The sequence below is a fragment of the Henckelia pumila genome, chromosome 1, assembly GCF_033568475.1.
Source record: "Henckelia pumila isolate YLH828 chromosome 1, ASM3356847v2, whole genome shotgun sequence".
Lineage (NCBI taxonomy): Eukaryota > Viridiplantae > Streptophyta > Magnoliopsida > Lamiales > Gesneriaceae > Henckelia > Henckelia pumila.
In genome coordinates, this window is record NC_133120.1 from 4,584,494 (window position 1) to 4,611,065 (window position 26,572).

The 26,572-nt window shown below is 37.0% G+C and overlaps 2 protein-coding genes and 1 long non-coding RNA gene across 13 annotated transcripts; 1 reads left to right on the plus strand and 2 right to left on the minus strand.

Annotated features, from left to right (window-relative positions):
- Window positions 1-311: 311 nt before the first annotated feature.
- On the minus strand, window positions 312-4,640 carry LOC140892048 (uncharacterized). 11 transcript variants are annotated; one of them, XR_012152734.1, is made up of 9 exons: window positions 4,523-4,640; window positions 4,254-4,422; window positions 3,342-3,428; window positions 1,983-2,927; window positions 1,790-1,830; window positions 1,235-1,277; window positions 832-914; window positions 656-750; window positions 312-574 (listed from the first exon to the last, which is right to left on the minus strand). It is a non-coding gene; the product is annotated as an uncharacterized lncRNA (long non-coding RNA). The 11 variants fall into 11 exon arrangements; XR_012152729.1 differs by having other exon boundaries at window positions 1,223-1,277; XR_012152725.1 differs by having other exon boundaries at window positions 1,790-2,927.
- Window positions 4,641-6,015: 1,375 nt separating this feature from the next.
- On the plus strand, window positions 6,016-8,602 carry LOC140875852 (uncharacterized). Its single transcript, XM_073279665.1, has 6 exons — window positions 6,016-6,222; window positions 6,452-6,607; window positions 7,331-7,411; window positions 7,501-7,626; window positions 8,110-8,220; window positions 8,302-8,602. The coding sequence occupies exons 1-6, from the start codon at window positions 6,123-6,125 to the stop codon at window positions 8,382-8,384; spliced, it is 657 nt and encodes a 218-aa protein (XP_073135766.1). The 5' UTR covers window positions 6,016-6,122; the 3' UTR covers window positions 8,385-8,602.
- Window positions 8,603-9,069: 467 nt separating this feature from the next.
- LOC140875507 (protein SLOW GREEN 1, chloroplastic) lies at window positions 9,070-10,407 on the minus strand. Its single transcript, XM_073279208.1, has one exon. The coding sequence runs from the start codon at window positions 10,358-10,360 to the stop codon at window positions 9,368-9,370; it is 993 nt and encodes a 330-aa protein (XP_073135309.1). The 5' UTR covers window positions 10,361-10,407; the 3' UTR covers window positions 9,070-9,367.
- Between the last annotated feature and the right edge of the window lie 16,165 nt (window positions 10,408-26,572).

The window sequence follows — 26,572 nt, forward strand, 5'->3', positions numbered from 1 at the left end:
ATTAAAATGCATTTTTCTACTTCGTCTTTTAATGAAATTACCAAAGTAATATAATAATTTGCACTTCGATAATTTCATTAATAAACAAAGAAAAAGATAATGATTTACTTTCATATTCGTCGATTACTAAAATTACCGAAGCAATATAATACATATGACTATGACATTTACATCCAACGATGAAGTAAATTTTTCGATTTACTTCGTTTATTCTAAAATTTCCAAAGCAAGAAAATGTAGATACAATAATGCTATAAATATATTTTTTAAACTTAAAAATACACTAATAATATTAATAAATCTATCCCAAAACGACACATACATAAATCAACAAATATATCCACCAAAATAACACGAAATTATATGCACAAATCCACACATACTTCCTTAAAACTAAACATGTACACATCCACACGTATTTTCTCAAAACGTATTTCCCAAAAAAAAAATATCATCCCAACGTTAAACGACATATTCAAGCACCTACATGCGAGTAAACAAATTCACTCCATTCACTTCTAACTTCATCAAATTGTTCTTGTCTGTACACCTTATTCTTGATGCATCCTGCAAACTGAAATTCAAAAAAAGGAATGTCACGGTAAACCAACAAGGCAACTATTTGCAAACTAAAATCCAAATCAAAGGCAACAACCTATTTGGTATGCATGCTGACATGTATCAGCTTGTTATGGGTATTGAAAGTTAAGATCATCTTTGCTGCCAAGATCGATTCTCAGCAATTCAAGTCTTGGAGATACCAGAATTTAGCTTTGTGTTAGCATATGATGCCCAATTTATCAAGCCAAGCCAACAAGTTCTAAAAAATACCTGCTGTTGTTGCGGAAATGAAGTCTGTTGCTTATACAAGTTTCGTAGCCTTTTAACTTCTCTTGTGAGCACTTAATGCTCCACTGCAGAAACATCCAGAAATTTAAAATCATATTCCATCAAGAACTTTTCAACTGCGTAGTACAAGAATCCATGTTCAGTTTTGTTAGATTCGGGTGCGAGCGAGTAGAGATAGGATGCTACTTTCAATTTTAGCTATATATATTGTAATGGGATGTACTATTGACACTACCTAAATAAACAGTTTCTCTAATCTAAACACATATTCACAACTAGAAAACCAAATGCACGTTGTCTTTTGCTTGAAATGACCTCACCATGAATTCCTTTTAGCAACTGAAATACAAAAAACTTTTGAAAAGAAAAGTACCAATTGACTCACAAGCTTTGGACCACAGGAGATTCAAGTTATTTGCAAGGAATTTCTGCAGAAGCAACAAATAAGAAAATAGTTACAGACATATACCCAAATTGCAAATACAAAGTAACAAATGCAAAAACTGTAGTAGAGGAATCGATTTTATTACCCTACCTATGTGTTTCTTGAAAAAAAATCAATGAACTGCAAAAATCAACAAAATCATCGCCTAAACAGATCAAATTAAGTTGTCAACACTAATAATCATAAATTTAAACGCTCGTCTGTTCACTTTGTACCTAATACCTCTATAATATAATATATCTCTACCTATGGATACATCCGTCAATAAAATTTAAAATTTTGAAAATAGTAATGCGAGCTGAAATTTTGAAAAAAATTATGTTATTCTCTTTCAACATTCACAAAGGCTCCAATGCAGTTTAGCCACTATAGCACCTATTACTATTACACTAGTGCAATATATCACACACATTCATGCATGCACATATATATTTCGACCAATCGACTTGGCTTAAAAGTTTATGCACAAAACCAAGAAAAAGAGAAGGCTCGAACCTATAAACATAGATAGGCGCAGAACCGAAACCTCCATATTCCTGAACATGTGAAAAATGTGAGATATGAACTGCACAAAAATAGTTATTTGCTATCTATTATACCCTCCAACTGAAATGTGTCCGAAAAATTTGTGAAACATATTAAATGTACATGTGCATTGGAAGAGAAAACAAATTCTAACATTAATTACCTATTATACATCACATTCCTCTCATGGAACCGGAAGTAGTACATATTAATTCGCTCGGGGCCAATGCAGCGAAAGAAAATGAAGAACATGCCATGGGATAATAAACAGAAGAATCCAAAAAGATAATCAGAAACCACATCTTAGATTTTTTTGTTTAAAAAAAACAGATTTCAAAATAAATATCTCACTATAAATCTTTAAAAAAAATATTTATTCCAAAAAAAAAACAAAACCTCCAGACCAAACCTAAAATTGCAGCTATGCAATGCATAATAAGAAACATCACATGAATACAATAGTAACTCTAACACAGAAGATGAGCTCAAGAAGGAAGACAAAAAAAGAACAGAAAACAGAGGGGGAAACAAGTACTTGAAGAAGGGCGGTAGCGTAGATGATATAATTACGAACCAAACCCTGAGAAGTGATTCGGATCTCATTCACGACACATATGCATACATTAGTAAGTCAAACTGTCAAATCATAGATGAATAATTATATGGAAGACAATGTTGAGAACCTTATTTTCTGCATCAAACGATCCCGCATCACAATATCGTATATTTACTCTATTTTAGTTAAAAAAATCTGCATGTAAGAGACTAAGATGACAAAAATGATGACAAAAGCTGGTATATAAAAATCTGCATGTAAGCTTGATACGCCACTCGACAACGTAGTTTTGGATCAGCTAAAACAGTTCATAGGCATGAATAAGTTCAAAAAAGTTGCACTTCGGGTACTTAATTACACCTTTCTTGAATACACCTTTCTTGAATATACATACACACACAAACAAAAATATTCCATTTCTTTATGTGGCGAAGCACGAGATGAATCCACGGAGCAGAGAAAATGAGCTGCCAAAATGTTTCCAAGAACACATTGTGGATCGCTTTTTGGAGCATCCAATATCACAGACCTTCTTCTTCCATAACTAAGCACCTAAGCAAAATGCAAATTCAATAACTCATTCATTCCAAGAGCCAAGAAGGGCCGAAATAGAAGAACTAAAAGGAAATGACAATTTCACATAAAATGATTCAAGCAATCCAAAAACCACACCATAATTAATATTTCAAAAAAATAAACAAATGACTAAAATTTCAAATATCCAAACATATATAAATGAGATAAAATATTCAGTATATGGGATTTCTATGGACTTCAATAGTTTTACCCCTGCTAAGTAAGAATATTTTCTTTACCAGCACGTGAGATCCAACATATATCACTAGAGCCAAAGATGTAGATTCATAAAGAAAAGAACAATTTTTATTTTCCACAGTACCAATGATGAATAATTTTTAGTTACGTACTAATTATTAATGATGTAATTTACTAGTTCGATGTAGTTACCATTACTCCATATGTCAGAAACTAAATAACACTGTTTCCCAAAGTAGAAGCAGCGAGTTCAAGATTACCCTGATAGCCGCAAAATATCTGCGAAGACACGGAAATAAAATTATTCAGCAAATAAACTACAATCGTAGGGCCTGCGAGCCTGAAAAGATACCGGAGCTAGATTGCGGTGAAATGCTTCTAAAATCATAAAAGTTCAATCAAACATCAACTTCTCTAAAATAATACATTAAAAAATATATTGTTTTCAATAAAAAAAAATTTATATCCAAATAATGTACAATACTATATATATGTGACCACTACATGGGAAGCCTGACCGAACCATTTTACTTAAAATTCATAATATCTACAAATATTTCGTCATGAAATTGTAAATCAGTCCTCATTAGCATGATGAAATGAATGATGTGTGCAAGTTCTCTGTAATGTTTCTTGAATTAAATGTACGCATGAACACTTGAAGACTTCATTGACGGCAAACAGAGTAAATGTTGATAAATCTTTCACAGTTCGCACAAAACACAGATTTCTTCAGCTGTACATTTCATCATTCATTATTTTTTTCGAAAACGAAAACCGAGAACAAGATACGATGTAAAGTAATTTGCACACTAGAATCCCAATTCTTGAGCACTGAATATTTGGGATTAATAGCCGCGAATGTTAAGGTACAAGAACAGACCTCCTTTCCAAGGTTTAATAGCCACGAACACACATGATAACGCAAACAACGGGTAGTCGATGTATGAAGAATTATGAATCTATTCCTTGACTCGGTATTTGTAAATAACAAGCTTTTTTTAATAAATCACAAGTACAAACAAGAATTTTTAATTTAAAAGCATTATTCAAGCTCCAGTCTATTTCAAAGCACAAAAATATATCAACACAAGCATACTACACCTGAAATCAACTGACAAGGTTGAACGATGTGCACGAATGAGAGACGGGATTTGGCTTAAATACTGAATTGATACCAAAATTGAAGGATTCTTCAGACCGTCGACTTTCCAATTCAAGTGTTGACGAGAAGCTTTCGGCGGTGGTGGAACAGAGAATCGACGGCCTAGGGCTAGAGAGAAAGGGAACAGCTGTTATAAATCAACTGACGAGGTTGAACAATGTGCACGAAAGAGAGACGAGAATTGATACCAAAATAGAAGGCTTCATACCGTCGGCTTTCGAATTCAAGTGTTGACGAGTAGCTTGCTGCAGCGGCGGAGGACGGGAGGAATGTCGGGGACAGAGAATCGGCGTCTTATGGCAAGAGAAAAAGGGGATCGGGAAAAGTTTTTTACTTCAGCAAATATATATTATAAAATTTATTTTTTAATTTTTACTTCATAAAAATTGTTATGCCGAAGTAAAATCTTACTACAAATTAGTTGTGAAACCGGTGATTTTAAAATCCAAAGTATAAAATGTTTTTTTACTTCGTCAGTTTTATTATCGAAGTCTATTATTATATATTACATCACAATTTCTAATTGTTGAAATAAAAAATAGCAAAATAAAAACTCAAAATTCTACTAGTATCCAAGCAAAGAAATTCATGGATCTTGGCGCCTTATAGATAAACAAGCCGACAACCCGAACTTTTTTAGATGAAACTGTGCCCCATGGACCACCATAGGTGTGCTTGGTCGTTTGACAATAAATAGATAGAGATAGATTTCCAAAATGGTCTTTCACATCATTTTTTAAACATTCATATAAAGTACAATTACGAAATTAAGGAATCGATTAAGATTATTCATTACCAAAATTTTAAATAGAATACGATTAAGTTGTAAGGACCTCATCTCAAATTACAAAAGCTTAAAACAATAACACAAAAACATAATTTAGTAAATTAATTTGTATATCATCTACAACTTTCATATCTCATTTGCTCTTCAAACTCTTCAAATTACTAAAGTTTCGTTTGGATATGTACTTATAAAATATTTTTATAAATGTTTTTTTAAAAAAAATTATAAAATGTTATTAAAGTTATTTTAAGAATAATATGTGTTTGGACAACTATTCTATAAAAATATTTTAACATTTCAAAGTAATGTTGTTCATTTTTGGTTTCATAGTTTCATTCTAAAAACATCTAAAAACACATCTTAGGCGTTCTTTAAAAAATATACTTGAAAAACACTTTTTAAAAAATATTTTACAAAAATTTTATCCAAACACATATTTTAAATTTTTTTTCACTTATAAAACACTAAAAACGTTTTTAAAATACATGTTCAAACGGAACCTAAAATATTACTGTGTTCTTATTAATTTGTGAAAATGATAAAAAAAACTATATATATATATATATATATATATATATATATATATGATTTAAATCCTTTGTTTATGTAGATATCTTAAAATACCATGTCAAAGTGTTGAGGAAAACGACACTTCATCAAAAGTCCACGACGATAAATATTTCATCACGAAAGGAAAAACACATGGCATCCAATGATTGGCCGGAGGCTCATGATAAATTGATAAATAATAATAATAATAATAATAATAATAATAATAATAATAATAATAATAATAATAATAATGGGAACTCTAGCCCCAACTCCCAACAACTTTCATTACACCATTGGACTCCCCTATACTTCAAAAGTCAAACTTCACTGTAATTTAATTCTCCATTTGAAATTTTCCAAGTGCCAAATGTGTTAGCCATTAATATACATATATACATATATAGATGTACAATCCCAAATAAACTTCATCCTCATCCAGAGAAATCGCACTTGTTTCTTGATCATCATCATGTCTTGGGTTCGCTACGCTGCTTTTCTTGCAATTTTATTAGCTTTCCAATTCTCTGCTTCCGCTGGCTTCTTTCATCCCTTCTGGCCACCTTTCTTTGGTTTGTATCTCTACAACTTTCTTTCACTCATCATGAAATAATATATATTTTATAGATTTTTCTTTAACGTGAGATCGATCGAATCCACCGTTGGAGATGTTGGCATATTCCATAACCTTCGAGAAATTAAGACTGTTTTTGCTACTTCTTTTTGATAGTGTTACCAACTTATATATATATGTCGAATTTAGTCTATACACTCATCTTTTGTTGTTTTGGGGAATTATAGGCAATGCATGCGAAGAAAATTTGTGTGGGAGAGGAAACTGTAGTGTTTCGAAGAATGGCACTTTCGGGTACGAGTGTATATGCGAAAAGGGATGGAGACAAGCTCGTTCTGAAGAAGACGACGACTTCAAATTCTTGCCTTGTGTGATTCCCAATTGTACGTAAGTTCGTCTCAATTCTTTCAGACAAGTATATCGTCATATATTGTCTCAACTAATTCAACTAGAGTCTGATTTTATCTATCCTCTGTTTTCTTGGGATCCATTTTTCTAGATTAATTTCATGAAAAATTATGGAATGATTGATATCTTTGAGAAATCCCACATGCAATAACATACTATTCTTGTTCCTCGGGAAAAAAACAAATATCCGGTGAATACCCATATCCTCGCACATGGAAACAAAAACATTCGCGTGCCCCCTTGAGGACGAGGGAGGAAGATGGCGACGTCTTCCTCGCCCATTGGACGGCTTAATATAGAAGCTCGTTTTGAGAGCCAATGCTGCCCAAGGAAAGGAATATCCTCCAAGATTAATTTATGGTTACTTCAATATCGACGTCCTCGTTTCTACTCAAATATTAGACTAAATTAAATCATATGACCACAAGAAGAAAGCCAAATCCTTTCTTCTTCTTTTTTTCCCTTCAAGATTAAAAAATGCACAAATTGATGCTTTATATTTTAAAATGTTGATGTTTTACGGCAAATCAGATGAAGTTGGTAGTGTATTTTGATAATCTATAAGTCAGTTGCTTGAGGATTTATGTTTCCTCCATTGGTTTCTTGTAGAAATTATGGATATAATGTTGACAGATATTTAATAAAAAAAATAATATTATCTTAATTTCAAGAATGATATATAAAACTCTGTTCCACAGGTACACTCAACTACACCTGTGCAAATACTCCATCCCCAGTGCAGAACAGAAGCAAGGAAGCTAATTTATCTATTTTCGATCGTAACTATAAGCTCTCAAACTTCACTACAAGTTCATATTTATCGTTGTGGATTTATTTACTTAAAGCTGCATTGTTTTTGCTTTATAAGCTTGCTTCTGGACTGATTGTGGAGGTGGTACCTGCAACCAGAACTCGCCTTTCACGTTTGCTTGCGAATGTGAAGAGGGTTACTATAATCTGCTCAATTCCACAGCATTTCCATGCTACAAACAATGTAAGAACATCACAAAAATCAATTTGCATAGTGCTTAGTAAGAATTGACTGTATCCGGCACAGGTTATGGTGGAAAGCGAGGACAAGTGCGCAAGCTAAGTGTGCAATCAAGTCCAACTTGTGGAGTTTCATTAGCCTAATCTCAAGTTCAGATAAAAAAACATGAGACTGAACTGGAGCTTAGACTCGTCGAGCCCAAACTTAAAAGACTCCACCTCAAACTCAGCTTGGCTCACAAGTTTTCTTGAACTGACATGTCCATAAGCTCATATCACATTTTTTTAAAAATATATATATATTATTAATTTTTAAAAAAATTTAAGTTCGTAAGCCGGCTCACAAGGTTTTGAACAGCAAAAGATTGAACTTGAGTTTGAGCTTGCTACAAGCTTGAACTTATTATGGACTTAACCGCGCGGAAATAGTAATTTAGAATTCAATTAAATGGACAGACCTAAAATCGATCTTAACTTGTGATATTAGGTTCCATTGGAGGGAACTGTCAAAATCTTGGACTCAACTTTAAGAACACATCATCAAGTTCTTCAGGCACTTCTCCAGCAAATAATTTGGACGAACAGAGTACAAGTCATGGTGAGACCACACCCTGGAGTATTTTCTTTCAATTTTACTAGTATTTTTCCTCATGTCAAATTTTTCGTTTGGTAACAACAGCTACGTTAACCACCAGAGTTGATTTTACTTGGTCAATCACCATGGCAGCAAGTTTGGCTCTGGTTATGTGGAAGCATATTTAGGATACAGAGTGGCATTCTATGTACATATCACCATTGAGACATGTGATACGGTTTGTGTTCCATTTCAGTCGGCGGTATGGTTTTATTGTAAAATAGTAGGATGAAAATTTTATGCAGTCACTAGTAATATAGACCACATAATTCTTTTACAGAGTTCAATTGCATGTTTTGATTGTTGTAATTGTTTCCTACTTCTATGATAAAGATTTTTCAGTAGATTTCAGACCCTTTTCTACATGTTTCTAACCAAAACATTGGGTTGCAGCAATCGATGATTAGGTTGAGACTGAATATACAAAATACGGATATAACTTAAGAGGCTACAAAAACTAATTGAACAAAGTTATTAAGATTGAAATGAAATATTTGTTAATAACTGGGACATAAATTTCAAATAAAGGCTCTAAAGAGGATTAGTAAAGTCCAGCCGATTAGCTATACCATCAAATACTAGTCATAGGGCGGCAAAATGGTCCATACTATTGGTTTTATTATGACTGCCGGCATTAGTTTCTCAGTTTCTATCGACCATTAGCTAATAAAATTGAGTTCAGTAACGAACAAACCCGTAAATTTTCTAGATAGTAAAAGCAGACTTAACATTTACTGTACAAAGGCATCGATTATAGGATTATCACGAGAGTATTCCTGAATTTCATTATACCAATTGAACAAAAATTCCAGGGCATCAACTCCAAATTGACAGCAATATTAACTTTCCAGAAAATTGTAAAGATTGAAAGACAAATCCAAAAAACTAAGAGAGTTTTATTCATTATTCATGAATTTTAGTCCGTCCAAAATCATCACTATATATCCTACATATCTAAACAAGAACAAAAGATCTCATATTTCCTAAAAAACTTGATCAGAAAAGACCCCGCTTACCCGAACCATTCGAATTAGTGTCTCCAGAAACTTGAGCTGGAAGGAGCCGGCCAGAATTATTAGAAACATCAATCCTCAACTCTATAACTTAAAAATCAAGACTCAGTTCCCTCCTCGGTCCCAAAAAGCTTCATTCGAGACAACGGCGTCCTCAAATACCCTTCCACCTCAAATTTCTTAGGCGAAAGCTCACGATACTTGGCAAACTCCTCCCTAGCCTCTACATTCTTATCCATCAAACTAAAGATCATCCCTTTACAAAAATAAGGCCGAAAATCATTCGGATCCTCTTTCAAAATCTCATCGTAGGTTAACAACGCCTTATCCACATTCTTTTGCAAGAACTGCATTTGCGCCATTATCAACTTCACATCCCTAGCTTCCTTCGCCTTGTTCTCCGTCTCAGCAAAGCTCAATGCGTCCTCCAATCTCCGCATCACCGCATCCCCTTCTCCCGACTTATCCATCAACAACGCGTTTTCGAACAAAGCATCGTAAGACAACGGATCATTCGTCAAAACCTCCTCGAGGGCATCGCGGGCTTCTTGAATTCTCCCCAATTCGTTCAAAACTCTAGCCATCAGGAACTTCCACTCAAGATTTTCAGGCTGAGCGGAGAATAGTTGCCTCAAAATAGCCAAACCCTCCTCATCCTCGCCCGCTTCCAGTTTCTGCTGGAGAAGAGATTTCAAAGCGTTAATGGCTTCCGAATTGGATTCCAACAACTGGGATAGAGGAGAATTTGAAGAAGCACCTTCCTTTCCTTCAATCATCTCCTCCTCCCCAGAACCCACTTCAGCAAGCTCTTCTGTTACACTCGCAGGCGGCGTCGAAATCTCGGCTTTAGTATGCAAACAAGGGAAGGTACCCCAGGCGGCAGCGGCAAATATAACTGCTGCGGCGGCGCTTTTGAGGCTGAAAATGGAGGACTTGGGAGGATCAGATGGCGGCAGGGGGCCACTACAACAGGCTTTAACCGTGAATTTCTTGGTCACAGCGAGTGAAAGAAGCTTGTGCGGCGGATGAAGATCGGAGGAACAGTGAAGCATAGGGGGCATCGGATTGGGACGAATGAAGGTAGAATTCATGGTTCGTTAGGGTTTGGTTATGAAAATTTGAATGCAAATGGAAGAGCTCGAGTGCAGGGGAAGATACAAGGCAAACTATTTCACCAAACTTGAAAAATAATATAATTAATTAAACGGCAAATTACAATTAAATCCCTAAACCTAATTTCCATTCATTTATAAATCTCCACTAAAATAAAACTTAATTTCCACTTTCTGGAGATCGAAAATTTTCCCAAAATTCCCAAAATACCCTTTTATATATAAGAAAATGAGAATGAACATAAAAAAACAAGACTTATCCAAATAGTATTTGTATAAAAATTTAAATTAAAATAAAAGAACATAAATCATATCATATACATGTTTATGTTGATACAGGAGCAAGTATGTGTCTAGCAAATAAACATATACTCCCAAATCATTATTGAAAGAAATACGATAAATGATTAAAAGTTCGAATTGGAAATGGATCAATTATTATGCTTCATACAGTAGCAGAAAAATTAAAAATTGAAATTGAGTAAACAAAATTTATAATACCAATTATATACCAAATAGAATCTGGAATGGATATTATAATAGAAAATAACTTTCTAAGACAATATCTTCCATTCACGCAATTTGAAGATCACATTACTTTAAACAAAGGCTCATCAATTATTCACATTCCCAAAATACGAACAACATTTCGTGTAGGGAATGAAGGATTTACAAAAAAAATTTATAAACGAAATACAAATCCAATAGAATTAAAAATAAAGAATATTTTAACAATTAATCCTGAAAAGAAAATCATGAAAAAATTTCATGATATTTGTTCTGAAAATCATCAGGACAAAATTAAGAAAAGAAAACAATTTATTGCTTCAATAAAACTTAAAAACCCTAATATCACAATTCGTGAAGCACCAAGAAGATGCAACATGGATGATGTAAAAATATTCGAAAAAGAGGTCCAAGAACTACTCAAACTCAGAATAATCATTTCAAATAAGAGTCCACACTCTTCACGAGCCTTTTATGTCAGCAAGAAAGATATTGACAAGAAAATAATGGTAATTGATTATCGAAAAATGAATAATGCAACAATTATGGATGGATATTTCATCCCGAATAAGAATGATTTACTATCTTACATAGGAAGAATGAAATATTTCTCCAGTCTAGATTGTAAATCAGGATTCTGGCAAATACAGCTAGATCCATAAACACAATTATTTACAGCATTCAGTTGTCCAAAAGGACAAAATCAATGGACGGTATTACCTTTCGGACTTAAACAAGCACCAGGTATTTTTCAAAGATATATGGATGAATCATTTAAACCATATGTAGATTTTTGTTATGTCTATATAGATGAGATATTAATTTATTTAAAAAAATTAGATCAACATTATAAAGATCTCATGATGGTACTAGATATTTCTCATAAATATGGAATTATACTTTCTGAAAAGAAAGAACAATTGTTTAAAACGAAAATAAATTATCTAGGATTACAAATAAAAGACGGAAAACATTGTTTACAACAGCATATACTTAAGAAAATTCATGATTTTCCAAGTGAAATCAAAGATAAAGATCAATTAAGAATATTTCTAGGATTACTAACATATTCCGGAAATTACATTAAGAAACTTGCAGAGATAAGAAAACCTCTACAGGCAAAATTTAAACAGGACTATAAATAAAAATGGTCAAAAGAAGATACTAATTACATAGATACAATTAAAAAGAAAATAATTAACAATCTCCCTGAGTTATATTTCCCTTCAAATAAAGATATAACAATAATTGAAACAGATGCGTCAGATGAATATTGGGGAGCATGTTTAAAAGCATACAGAGGAGAAAGAAATTTAGAAGAACGTACTAAAACAGCTATCAAAAATAATGAAGAATTATGTAATTATACATCAGGAAACTTTCAAGGCGCACAACTAAAGTATTACTCAAATGAAAAAAAAATTGTTAGCTTTAATTGTTACAATTAGGACTTATGAAATTTATCTTATCGCTAAACCATTTTGAGTAAGAACAGATAATATGAATTTAACATATTTCAAATCAAGAAAAATATCAAGAAATGCAGGAAAAAATGCAGCACAGTTAATTAGATGTCAATTGGAATTGAACCATTATCAGTTTGAGATCCAACATGTCAAAGGAACAGATAATTCATTACCCGACGCATTAACAAGAGAAATTCACCCAAATTATACTATCCGAAGTAACAGAATAATAAAAGAGAAATTAAGTGATCCAAAAAATGACTTCGAGTCATCCGAACTTACCTTAGAAAGTATGAGAAATATAAATTGATGAAATGAGATTTATATTCATAAACATGAATTATTAAATGACTTTAAGTCATCCGAACATGCCTCAGAAAGAATGGAAAATATGAATTTATGAAAAGAGATTCATATTCATAAACATGAATTACTCTATGAGTAAAATAATCAATCTCATGTGAAGATTGGTTCGATACTTGTAAAAGGATCTATAAATGCAATGATACGTATAATAAAATTATCCGAGTTACTGATATGAATCTTATGTATGAAAGGCAACATGACTTCATCGAATCGCACCTCAATTCGATAACAAAAGAAACAACGATTTTTCCCTATCTTTAAAACAAGTAAGTTTGTAAAATCCACCTCTAGTTGAACCTGTAACTAGCAACAGATAATTGTGGAATAAACAATCGATCACAACGGGACCTTCAAAGGAACCTGTCTTTGACAACCCACGAAGATAATCAATCGAAAAACGCCACAAAGTTGTTAAACTTTGATAAGTTTGATTTTGACAAAGCAAAAGCTTCAATAAAATTCTAAAGAGAATTTTAGACTGATAAAAATCAATAATATGAACTATGTTTTTTCTTAATAATGAATGTATATGTTGTATTTATAATACAACTACAAAATAATAAAAGATAACGCAAAATAATACTAAAGATATCAAAAGATATCATCTAAAAGTTTCCTAGTAGGCTTAGAATACTCAAAAATAGAAAAAAAAATCATAAATACTCAAAAATCCGAAAACATACACTACACGCCGTACTGTGTGTAACTGCGGTAGCGCTGGAGCGCTCCGTACAGAGCTGGAGCTCCGATGGACTAGCGTTGGGGCGCTTCAAAATACGAAGGTTTGGCGCTGGAGCGCCTGATTTGAAGCGCTGGAGCGCTGTCCTGTCGTGAAAATTCTTCATTTTCTTGATCTTTTTGGCCTTCAATAGCATTATAACATCTTCCAAATTGATCTTCAAGTACTTCAACTTGATTGCCATGAATTCCAAATCCTTCAATTCTTGATTGTAAATCATGGAGCAAATCTTGGAACAATATGAATCTTCGAGCACCTCCTAAATTCATATCAGACTCCCCTTCTTCAAAAAGATTTGTCCTCAAATCTTGCCCCTTGTCTACAAAAACCAAGAAAAACTTAGAAACTTTAAAAATATTTCTCATAAGCAATAATATACCTTGCGTACTCAAAACCATGTCAAGACAAAAACTTCCTCATACTCAAACTAAACACCTTATAACCACTAACATGCATAAACATGATCACAATTCCGTTAAGCATTACAAAACTCAAGTTCCTCCCCTTCTTAGACCTAGGTAACCCTAACACAAAATGCATAGTTAAATACAACCATTGTTTTCTAGGAATAAGAAACAACTCACATGCATTATCCCACTTACAACTCCACTCAACATATCTCTTCATGTGTAATGTAGTAGCCCGTAACCCAAAATCAATAATTAAGGAATTAATCATAATTACTTGGGTAGAGTTCGAAAGCTCCGAAGGTGAGTTCGGAAGCTCCGAACAGGATTGGAAGCTCCGAACAGGATCGGAAGCTCCGATGGTATTACGTCACGCATGACGTGTGGCAAGATCGGAAGTTCCGATCAGGATCAGAAGCTCCGATCACCCCTATCCGAAGTCAACAAGTGATATTTTGACACGTGGCAGATCAGGATCTTCGGAAGCTCCGATGGCAGGATCGGACCTTCCGATCGAGGTTCGGACGTTCCGATCGAGGATCGGACGTTCCGATCGAGGTTCGAACGTTCCGATCGAGGATCGGAGGTTCCGATCGTTATCTATAAATAAAAGGCCGAGAATTCATTTTCAATTGCCAATTCCGGATTTCCTCTCTACTCTAGTCGTATTCGAGTTGTTCTAGCCTTCCTAGGCTTGCCCAGGGAGTCGTCGAGGCATTCGATAGTCGTAGCGGAGTTGTGCCCAAGTTCTGGAAGCATCGACATCAAAGGGCTAACGACGGACGAAGGTATAGCTTTTGCTTCCTATAAATATTTAGGAGTATGCAATAGCTTAGTTAAGGCTTTTAGAGCACTTTAATAATAGTAGTATCATTTGGCAGTGTAGAGCAGACTATAGGCGTGGACCTAGAGTTGGTAGAGCTTGCACTGATTTGAGGTACGGAAGTACTGTTCGAGATATCCTGACTGAGTATGCATGTATTATGTGACTGCATGGTTTATATGTCATTGATTTATGCTTCATTCATTTGCATACTGAGCTATCTCCTTTGAGATGTCTGTTAGTAGGGTTTTTCCCTATCCTGTTAGTGGTTGGACTTCCATCGATTTGGGTCCGGCATATCCACTTGTATTATGGTATGAGAGCCACCTCCTAAAGCGACGACATAGCGTGCTACATACCAGGGCCCGGTCTGTCTCTGTTATCTGATCCTTGACCTCGAGTATTTAGGGAGTTCACTTTGCATGCATGTATACTCATACTCTCGTACTGAGCATTTTATGCTCACGTCTCGTACTCTGTGTTTCTGGACACCCTATTCCATGGGGCATGTTTGCGATTGGACGAGGCGGGTGGATCCAAGAGGGGCTAGTCAGTGGTTGACCAGCTGGAGCTTCGTTTAGGTTTTATTCAGTTGTTATTTGGATTAATACAGCTGTTCGATATGGTTATATATTATTTGGGTATTTACAGATTTCTTGCCTTGGGATTGTATATTGTTTATAGTTTTCGCAGTTTTATTCTGATATCCATTTAATTAAGTTAATTGCATGCCTAAGTTCTGTTTAGTAGGTGATCCAGGTAAGGGTCACTACATTTATGATATCAGAGCATGCAAAAGTATTCTTGGGATTTAGTCTCATCATGAGGTATTTTTGTAGATGGCAGATCGTGATGACCAGAGTTCTCATGGCAGTATTGGTGGGCGTTGGGGTGATGCCGACCGAGAGCATCGTCGAGAACGGCATCATCGTCATCATGACGACGAGCGTTTCACTGTGCGTCGATTCTTAGCTATGGGTCCTAAGCCCTTAGTTGGAGGTGAGTCTCTGGAGGATGCGGAGAACTGGTTAGACCGCATGGAGACGAATTTTTAGACTTTCCAATGCACCGAGGAGCAGAAGATGGAGACCCTGGGTTATCTTCTGGATGGACGTGCGCGCAGGTGGTGGAGGTTTACTTCTGCACCTTTTGTTGCGGCGAGAGGAGTGGTCACCTGGGCCGAGTTCCGCACAGCTTTTCAGAAGCTGTATTTTCCTCCTGCACTCCGTCAGTCAAAGGCAGCGAGCTTCTGAGTCTACGACAGGGAGCCATGTCTATTGATGAGTATCAGCAGAAGTTCTTTGATCTGCTATCCTATTGCCCCGAGATTGCTGACTGCTCTGGGATGAAGTATAATCTGTTCCTTCAGGGCCTTAACCCTAAGATCCATGACCGTGTGGCGGTTGGCGACGACATGTCCTACGAGGGTTTGGTGAGCCGTTGTCACTAGGCGGAGGACAGCATTCGGCGGAACAGGTCATTTTCTCAGTCGAGGCCTGCTAGTTCTTTGGGTCCCCGTGCCCAAACTTTTAAGAAGTCTGGATCTACTTCTTCCTCTGGTTCTGGAGGTGTTGTTCGTTTCGGTAAGAAGGACAAGTGTTATCACTGTGGGAAGAACCATCCATCCGACAAGTGCCGTAGAGCTTCTGGAGCTCGTTTCCGCTGTGGAGAGACTGGTCATATCCAGAGGGATTGTCCACTATCTGGGGGAGGCGGTTCTGGTTCTGGTTCAGGATCTGGTTCTCAGGCCACCGTTCAGCAGAGGTCGCAGGGACAGCCTGCTGGGAGTTCTCATTTGAGGCCACGAGCTTCTGGCCAGGTGTTTGCCCTGAGACATGATCTGGCAGTGGAGGAGAATGAGAAAGTAATCGCAGGTACATTTCTGCTTTATGGTATACCTGCTCTTGTACTTATTGACACTGGTGCATCTCATTCCTTCATTTCTGCATGTTTTGTTAAGAGGCATAAGTTACCATGCATTGCACTAGACGTAGTGATGTCTGTTTCTACTCCGACGGGCCAATCTGCTTTGGCTAAGCGTCTAGTGATGAGTTGCCCTTTAGAGTTCGAAGGGAACATTCTGTTAGCAAATCTCATGGTCCTGGCGATGGACGACTTTGATTGCATTCTGGGAATAGATATGTTGACTACCTATCGAGCTTCAGTGGACTGCTATCAGATATTAGTACGCTTTCATCCGGAGGGGAGTGAGAGCTGGTTTTTCTATGGAGAGGGCGCGCGACCCCCGATGCCTTTGGTATCAGCTTTGAGAGCCTGTCGAGCTCTAGAGTCTGGCGGGGAAGGCTACCTTATCTATGAAGTTGATTTGTCCGCTGAGAGCATTGGGATAGAGAGCATTCCTGTTGTGGATGAATTCCCAGATGTATTTCCTAATGAGATTTCGGGTTTTCCTCCTGCTAGGGAAGTCGAGTTTGGCATAGAGTTGATGTCGGGTACTTCACCTATTTCTTGAGCACCGTATCGTCTGGCTCCATCAGAGATGCGTGAATTGAAGAATCAGCTACAGGATCTTTTGGACAAGGGATACATTCGTCCTAGTGTATCTCCTTGGGGAGCTACTGTTCTTTTTGTAAAGAAGAAGGATGGGTCGATGCGGCTGTGCATTGACTATCGGCAGCTGAATCGAGTCACTGTGAAGAACAAGTATCCGTTGCCTCGTATTGATGACTTGTTTGATCAGCTGCAGGGAACTTCAGTTTACTCCAAGATTGACTTGAGATCTGGGTATCGTCAGTTGAGAGTCCGTGATCAGGATGTAGCCAAGACTGCATTCCGTACTCTCTATGGGCATTACGAGTTTCTAGTGATGCCATTTGGTTTGACTAGTACGCCGGCTATATTCATGGACCTGATGAACCGTGTCTTTAGGGAGTATTTGGACAAGTTTGTCGTGGTCTTCATTGACGATATCTTGGTGTATTCGCGTAATACGGAAGAGCATGTTTCTCACTTGCGGTTGGTACTGCAGACTCTTCGACATGAGCAGTTGTACGCCAAGCTGAGCAAGTGTGAGTTCTGGATGGATCGAGTGGTCTTTCTTGGCCATATCATATCTAGGGAGGGGATTTCTGTTGATCCAAGCAAGATTGAAGCGGTACTTAATTGGTCGCGTCCGACGACAGTTGCTGAGATCCGTAGTTTTCTGGGTCTAGCAGGGTATTATCGTCGCTTCATTCTGAACTTCTCTCAACTAGCTCGACCTTTGACGCAGCTTACCCGCAAGGGTGTGGATTTCGAGTGGTCCTCCGAGTGTGAGGAGAATTTCTGTGAGCTTCGACGGCGGTTGACTTCTACGCCGGTGTTGGCATTACCGTCAGGATCTGGAGGGTATGTGGTATACACGGATGCTTCTCTTCAGGGGTTAGGTTGTGTCCTGACTCAGAATGGGCATGTGATCGCATACGCTTCTAGACAGCTGAAGCTTCACGAGGACAACTACCCAGTCCACGATTTGGAGTTAGCAGCCATTGTGTTCGCTTTGAAGATCTGGCGTCATTATCTGTATGACGAGAAATTTGAGATCTTCACCAATCATAAGAGTCTCAAGTATTTGTTCACTCAGGCGGAGTTGAACATGAGGCAGAGACGTTGGATGGACTTGCTTAAAGACTATGATTGCGAGATTAAGTACCATCCGGGAGCTGCTAATCTCACCGCTGATGCCTTGAGTCGTAAGGTGCGACTATCCGCACTTCAGACTTGTTCGATATCTAGTGCGATCAGTGACTGTTGTACTTCAGGATATACCTTCAAGCATAAGAAAGGTATGCAGAATATCCAGATGTTTGCGATACTATCTGAGCCAGCTTTGTATTCGCGGATTTGAGATGCTCAGATGTCTGATTCGAAGACCCAGCGTTTAGCTCGTCTAGCTAACGAGGGTAGCTCGTCTGGATTTCACTATCAATCAGATGGCTTTCTGTGTTTGTCTGGTAGGCTTGTGATTCCGCAGGATGAAGAGTTGCGAGAGGAGATTTTGTCTCAGGCGCATCGCACTAAGTTGAGTATTCATCCTGGGAGCAACAAGATGTACAAGGATCTACGTACTCGTTTTTGGTGGAAGGGAATGAAACGCAGTGTTTATCAGTTTGTTTTGAGATTTTTGGTGTGTCAACAGGTCAAGGCAGAGCACCGACGACCTGGAGGATTGCTTCACAGTCTGCCTATTCCTGAATGGAAATGGGAGTTTATCACAATGGACTTTGTGACCCATTTGCCGGTATCCCCGAGGAACTGTGATGCTATCTGGGTTGTGGTGGACCGACTCACCAAGTCAGCGCATTTCATTGCCTATAGCCGAGAGTACAATGTGGATCGTATGGCTCGATTGTACATTCAGGAGATCGTTCGACTTCATGGAGTGCCTGTGAGCATTGTCAGCGATCGGGACCCCAGGTTTACTTCTAGATTCTGGGGGAGTGTTCAGTGTGCGATGGGTACTACTCTCAGTTTGAGTACTGCCTATCATCCGGAGACTGATGGTCATTCAGAGCGCACTATCCGTACTTTGGAGGATATGCTTAGAGCGTGCATCATGGATTTTGGTTCAGCCTGGCAGGATCATTTGCCATTGATCGAGTTCGCGTACAACAACAGCTATCATACTAGTATTGGGATGTCACCTTTTGAGGCGTTGTACGGGTGATATTGTCGTACTCCACTCTTCTGGGAAGAAGTGGGGGAGAGACATGCTGAGGGAACAGAGTTTATCCAGCAAGCGATAGACATTGTTGATCAGATCAAGAAACGAATTAAGACTGCACAGGATCGTCTGGCCAGCTATGCTAATACCAAGCGTAAGCCATTGCAGTTCGATGTCGGGGAGAAAGTGTTTCTGAGAGTGTCACCTTTCCGCAAGATTCTCAGATTTGGCCTTAAGGGCAAGTTGTCTCCCAGGTTTATCGGTCCGTTTGAGATCTTGGAGAGCATTGGAGATTTGGCTTATCGGCTAGCTTTGCCACCGCATCTTTCCAGTATTCACAACGTGTTCCACGTATCTCTGTTGCAACGATATGTGGCGGATGAATCTCATATTCTGCAGCGGTCTGAGGTTCAGGTGAGCAAGGATTTGACTTATGTTGAGAAACCTATTCGTATCCTGGATTATAAGGATAAGGTTTTGCGGAACAAAGTCATTCATCTGGTTTTAGTTCAGTGGCAGCGCCTAGGCACTGAGGAAGCTACTTGGGAGCTTGAGGACAGGATGCGTGAAGACCATCCTGAGTTGTTTTGATTTCATTCTTAATTTGTATTCAGTTGCAAACTTTGTAAATGTTTGATTTGAATAAAGAATGTTTCTGATTTTTGTATTACATTCGGTACTTAAGATCTGATTTCGAGGACGAAATATCTTAAGTGGGGGAGAATGTAGTAGCCCGTAACCCAAAATCAGTAATTAAGGAATTAATCATAATTACTTGGATAGAGTTCGGAAGCTCCGAAGGTGAGTTCGGAAGCTCCGAACAGGATCGGAAGCTCCGAACAGGATCGGAAGCTCCGATGGTATTATGTCAGGCATGACGTGTGGCAAGATCGGAAGTTCCGATCAGGATCGGAAGCTCCAATCACCCCTATCCGAAGTCAACAAGTGATATTTTGACACGTGGCAGATCAGGATCTTCGGAAGCTCCGATGGCAGGATCGGACGTTCCGATCGAGGTTCGGACGTTCCGATCGAGGATCGGAGGTTCCGATCGTTGTCTATAAATAGAAGGCCGAGAATTCATTTTCAATTGCCAATTCCGGATTTTCTCTCTACTCTAGTCGTATTCGAGTTGTTCTAGCCTTCCTAGGCTTGCCCAGGGAGTCGTCGAGGCGTTCGATAGTCGTAGCGGAGTTGTGCCCAAGTTCTGGAAGCATCGACATCAAAGGGCTAACGACGGACGAAGGTATAGCTTTTGCTTCCTATAAATATTTAGGAGTATGCAATAGCTTAGTTAAGACATTTAGAGCACTTTAATGATAGTAGTATCATTTGGCAGTGTAGATCAGACTATAGGCATGGACCTAGAGTTGGTAGAGCTTGCACTGATTTGAGGTACGGAAGTACTGTTCGAGATATCCTGACTGAGTATGCATGTATTATGTGACTGCATGGTTTATATGTCATTGATTTATGCTGCATTCATTTGCATACTGAGCTATCTCCTTTGAGATGTCTGTTAGTAGGGTTTTTCCCTATCCTGTTAGTGGTTGGACTTCCATCGATTTGGGTTCGGCATATCCCCTTGTATTATGGTATGGGAGCCACCTCCTGAAGCGACGGCACAGCATGCTACATACCAGGGCCCGGTCTGTCTCTGTTATCTGATCCTTGACCTCGAATATTTAAGGAGTTCACTTTGCATGCATGTATACTCATACTCTCGTACTGAGCGTTTTATGCTCACGTCTCGTACTCTGTATTTCTGGACACCCTATTCCATGGGGCAGGTTTGCGATTGGACGAGGCGGGTGGATCCAAGAGGGGCTAGTCAGTGGTTGACCAGCTGGAGCTTCGTTTAGGTTTTATTCAGTTGTTATTTGGATTAATACAGCTGTTCGATATGGTTGTATATTATTTGGGTATTTACAGATTCCTTGCCTTGGGATTGTATATTGTTTATAGTTTCCGCAATTTTATTTTGATATCCGTTTAATTAAGTTAATTGCATGCCTAAGTTCTGTTTAGTAGGTGATCCAGGTAAGGGTCACTACATGTAACCACAACAAATATTCATCCATTATACTCATTCTTTTGGACCTCTCAAAATTACACTTCATTTTGAACACACATGTCCTTTCATCAAATAAATCATGCAATGACGAACATATAAAGAAAAACTTATTTTCTTTAAACAAATACGTGCTCACATAAAATTTTTCATTAACATTGCACAAGTATTTTTCAAACACATCCTCAAAATTATTAATCCATTCTTGCAATTCATTAACATTTTCAAACTATAAGCACCTTGTAACCAAAAGAGATAAGAACTCATACCTTTGTGATAGTGTAGTAATTAACACATTTTCCTTACCTCGTTGGTACTTAATCAACTCTTCACCAACAACTCTTAATCCTTGAGAACTTACACCAAAATCAATAAGTTCCTTTGCACGAAAGAGATTCAACTTTCTAACATGCTCATGACCCAAAAACTTCATATCCAACATTATTAACATAACTCTATAATGTTCAACATGAACTTTAAAAATTTTGCTATATACTAAGATATAATCATAGAACACAACAACAAATATATCCCTAGAGACATGCAAAACACAACTCATCAATCCCATGAAAATATTATGCACATTAGCTAGTCCAAAAGTCAACACTAACCAATCAAACAAATAGGACTTCCAACCTATACTATTCATGCACAATTGACTCACATCAAAACAATTCAAATAATTCACAACAACATACATCAACTTGCTTAATCTCATATCACACCAAGATTCCAACACATTAAGATCAACAAATGATTTCAACACTATCATCTGATCCAAATTATTCAAATATCTAGATTCCAATAACTTAAGATTAAGATTTGAATTCTATCCATATTTCATAGATAGAACATTCATAAATCTCTCAACGAAGTCATTAAATCTCAACAATTGAGAATTGAGATCATACCTTTGAAAGTAGAAATTTGATTGGTATTCAACATTTAATTCATACCTCTCGAATGGAACAACTTTCAAATCTCTAACCTCACTTCGTGTGTGACCTACTTCACATGGATCCAACATGTTGTATCTTCTTTGCTTGCTCATCAATACATCTCCAAAATCCTGCAAAGAAGAACAAACGTTGCTCGGGATTGAACCGGCTATATCATCACAATGAGATAAAACTTCTTTGTACATAAGTACTTTAGGAATTTCATTCAATTGCACAAAAATTTCAACCTCACTATTTTGGACCATAATATTTTCTTTGTTTATTGGTCTCTTTCCTCTCTTTTCTTTCCTCTTTTTTTTTTCTCTCAAAGGCCATCTCACTTTTTTGAACACTCATTTTTTCGGCCTCTTCTTTTTCTTTTTCCTTTTCAATGGCTATCTTACTTTTTTCATCACTCATTTTTTTAGCCATATCACTCAAATTTTCGAATTCCAATTGATCCTCAAGAAATTCTTTTGGACTCAATAGAATAGCAAGATTACAAGACTCATCCAACAACAAATTACTAGTCCCACTATGAACTTCCATAGGACTCTCATCTACCACAAAAATATTAGATGACTCTTCAACAACTACAAAGTCACCTACTACTTCACATTTGCCAACACTATCAACCACACCATGTACAATAGAAGATTTTTCATCAATCCACTCTCCTTCCACCGCACAAATTTTGACACTCACATCATCAATCAATGAAGTTTCATCCTCAATTATCGACTCAACTTCAACTTTTGATTCAACCTCTACGACACCATTAGATTCAATCTCTACACGAGAATCCTCCAATTTCATTATAGCCTCATTAAAACACTGGCTCATATCATGCTTATCTTTTCTATGACACCATAAGCATGCAATATCAAAGGTACTAGAATTTGTAAGTTTAGATGTACCTTGATGCTCACGTTTGGAAACAACACTTCTCCTCTCATAGTGATTAGGAGCAAAGCGTTTCCTCAACACCCTTTTCAACTCATCCCACGTAGATATAGGACTCATTCCATGCCTCTCCCGATTCTCATCTAACCTATCCCACCAAGTGCAAGCATAGTCGGTAAACACTTTTATGACAAGTTTTACCTTCCTAGATTCAGAAATATCACGATCATCTAATACACTCTCTACCCTTTTCTCCCACTTCAAATACAATTCCGGATCCTCATCTCCATGGAACGATGGAATTTTAATTTTATTACTTCCATTAATACCACACCCATAAAATCTCCTTTTACTCTCCATGTACTCATCATCTCCTCCAACAAAATAATTTCTATAGGACATCGTACCTGCAAGAAGAAGGTTAGTAATTACAATATTCCTCACCCAAAATCTCACAAGTCACTCCAAAGAAATCGCTCAAACACTCTTTTTTTTTTTCACTCAAATAAAGAATAGCTTATGCTTTGTGATTTTAAATATCAAACTCTAAAGTTCAAAACTTGTAAACACTTGCCAATCAACTCAAGTAGATTGCACAAAAACAAGTCAAGAGACTTATGAAGATTGAAATAATTTTTTTTACCCAAATACTCACAAGACACAAGACTTTGCCACAAGTTATTTTGCATCTCCCTTTTTTTTTTAAAGCTTTTTTGGTCTCTACTTTTTTTTTTGACCGATTTCAAATCTCTTTTTTTTTTTTGAATTTTTTTTTTCGATTTTTTACTTTTTATTTTTTTTGAATTTATAACTTGTAGCACAAGACACGAGACTTGGATAACAAGTTTGAAAGAATGACACAGAAATTTGAGATGAGAGAGATGAAGAACGAAGAACAAGGAAAGATGAACGAAGAACGAAGAAAGAATATAGATTAAAGAAGGATACGACTTACTTGAATCAAAACCTTAAGTTTTGATACCAAATGATATGAATCTTATGTATGAAAGGCAACATGACTTCATCGAATCGCACCTCAATTCGATAACAAAAGAAACAACGATTTTTCCCTATCTTTGAAACAAGTAAGTTTGCAAAATCCACCTCTAGTTGAACCTGTAACTAGCAACAGATAATTGCGGAATAAACAATCGATCACAACGGAACCTTCAAAGGAACCTGTCTTTGACAACCCACGAAGATAATCAATCGAAAAACGCCACAAAGTTGTTAAACTTTGATAAGTTTGATTTTGACAAAGCAAAAGCTTCAATAAAATTCTAAAGAGAATTTTAGACTGATAAAAATCAATAATATGAACTATGTTTTTTCTTAATAATGAATGTATATGTTGTATTTATAATACAACTACAAAATAATAAAAGATAACGCAAAATAATGCTAAAGATATCAAAAGATATCATCTAAAAGTTTCCTAGTAGGCTTAGAATACTCAAAAATAGAAAACAAATATCATAAATACTCAAAAATCCAAAAACACACACTACATGCCATACTGTGTGTAACTGCGGTAGCGCTGGAGCGCTCCGTACAGAGCTGGGGCTCCGATGGACTAGCGTTGGGGCGCTTCAAAATACGAAGGTTTGGCACTGGAGCGCCTGATTTGAAGCGCTGGAGCGCTGTCCTGTCGTGAAAATTCTTCATTTTCTTGATCTTTTTGGCCTTCAATAGCATTATAACATCTTCCAAATTGATCTTCAAGTACTTCAACTTGATTGCCATGAATTCCAAATCCTTTAATTCTTAATTGTAAATCACGGAGCAATTCTTGGAACAATATGAATCTTCGAGCACCTCCTAAATTCATATCAGTTACTCACGATAAGAGTTAAATTACTAACCATTATATATATATAAATATGTTTTCTTGTGAAGGAAATATTCAAGATGGAGAAATTAAGTAAATTAAAAGAACAATTGATTGACTTAAAGGAAGAAATCCAAATTATTCAACAAAATAAGAAGAATTTAATCAGAAAAATTCAAAGGACAGAAGAGAAGATGACAACCTCGTCGTCATCATCCTCACCAAGAACACCAATCAAGATAGCAACTCCATTTGACAAAATAATGGAGATGAATGAAAAACAGTCAGTGGTCACAGCCAACACTGACAACAAAGAAAAATAAAAAGAGAATAAAAAAGAACCGGTGGTCACAGTCAGCACCAAGAAAAATGGAAAAGAGAAAGAAAGGACGTTAAAAAATGCCCTCGAAAAAAGAGAAAGAAAAATGGTCAATCTACGACCACAAAATCAAATTTTTGAGAAAATAAATTTTGCAAACAAATTCAAAAATGAGTTTTTTGAAACATTAAATTATTTAAGGACAGTCAAGATAGATGCAGGTTATTGGTTACAGACTTGTGATGCACAAAATATATCCCGAGCAAGAACACTACAAGGTGCTACAACACACGAAGTTGCAAGATTCTTCTCAAATGAATTATTAAGTGGATTGGAAGTCAGTCCAAACAACCAAGAAATAGAACTATTTCCCTATCAATTGAGAAATAATATTATTCAATTCAAGAAAGCAGTCTTGTAGTAACCCAGATTCCATTTTAAGATAATAATATGTTAAACATGATTAAGGGTTAGTAATTAACCAATTTCAGGGCTTAATCAAACTTCAAAATTAAAAAATTGGGCTTCCAATATTTGGGCCAGTTCGAACGGTCTGAAGAGGACTTCGGACGATCCGAACTCAGCAGTCCGGGGGCTCCGAACTGTGCCTTGTTGACTTCGAAGTTAAGGACGATCGGACGATCCGAAGTGATGATCAGACGATCCGAACTCCCTTATTCCAAGAAGGCAGGATGACTAAGCCTTGAGTTTTGACAAGTGTTGGACGTAGAGCAATTAGGACGGTCCGAACCTGAGTTCGGAGGCTCTGAACCCGACGTGTCTTGCATGCATGCATTGAGCTGGATCGGAAGCTCCAAACCTGAGTTCGGAGGATCCAAACCTTGGCCGGATCTTGGTCTATAAATAGGGGTCTCCGGAGTTCATTTTGAATTACGAATTCCGAGTTTCCTTTTCAGTTATATAGTGTAAGATATATACTTGAGGGCCCTATCGGTTATTATAAGTTCTGGAATAACCAAGGTGTGATTATAGTCATCCGGGACTAGTGACTCCGAAGGACTTACTTCGGACGAAGGTATGGTCCGGGAATCTATTTAAATTTTGGGAGTATTTATTAGCTTAGTTAAGGATTATAGAACTTGTGTAGTGATACATTGAACTTTTGAGTATAGGCTTGGAACCTAAGATCCTACTAGACTT

Bases quoted from the DNA above. Each gene is read 5' to 3' on its own strand.
- LOC140875507 (XM_073279208.1), bottom strand. From the start codon at position 10,360: ATGAATTCTACCTTCATTCGTCCCAATCCGATGCCCCCTATGCTTCAC.
- LOC140875852 (XM_073279665.1), top strand. From the start codon at position 6,123: ATGTCTTGGGTTCGCTACGCTGCTTTTCTTGCAATTTTATTAGCTTTC. The intron at 6,223-6,451 runs GTTTGTATCTCT...GGGGAATTATAG, and splicing joins CTTCTGGCCACCTTTCTTTG to GCAATGCATGCGAAGAAAAT. The intron at 6,608-7,330 runs GTACGTAAGTTC...TCTGTTCCACAG, and splicing joins GCCTTGTGTGATTCCCAATT to GTACACTCAACTACACCTGT.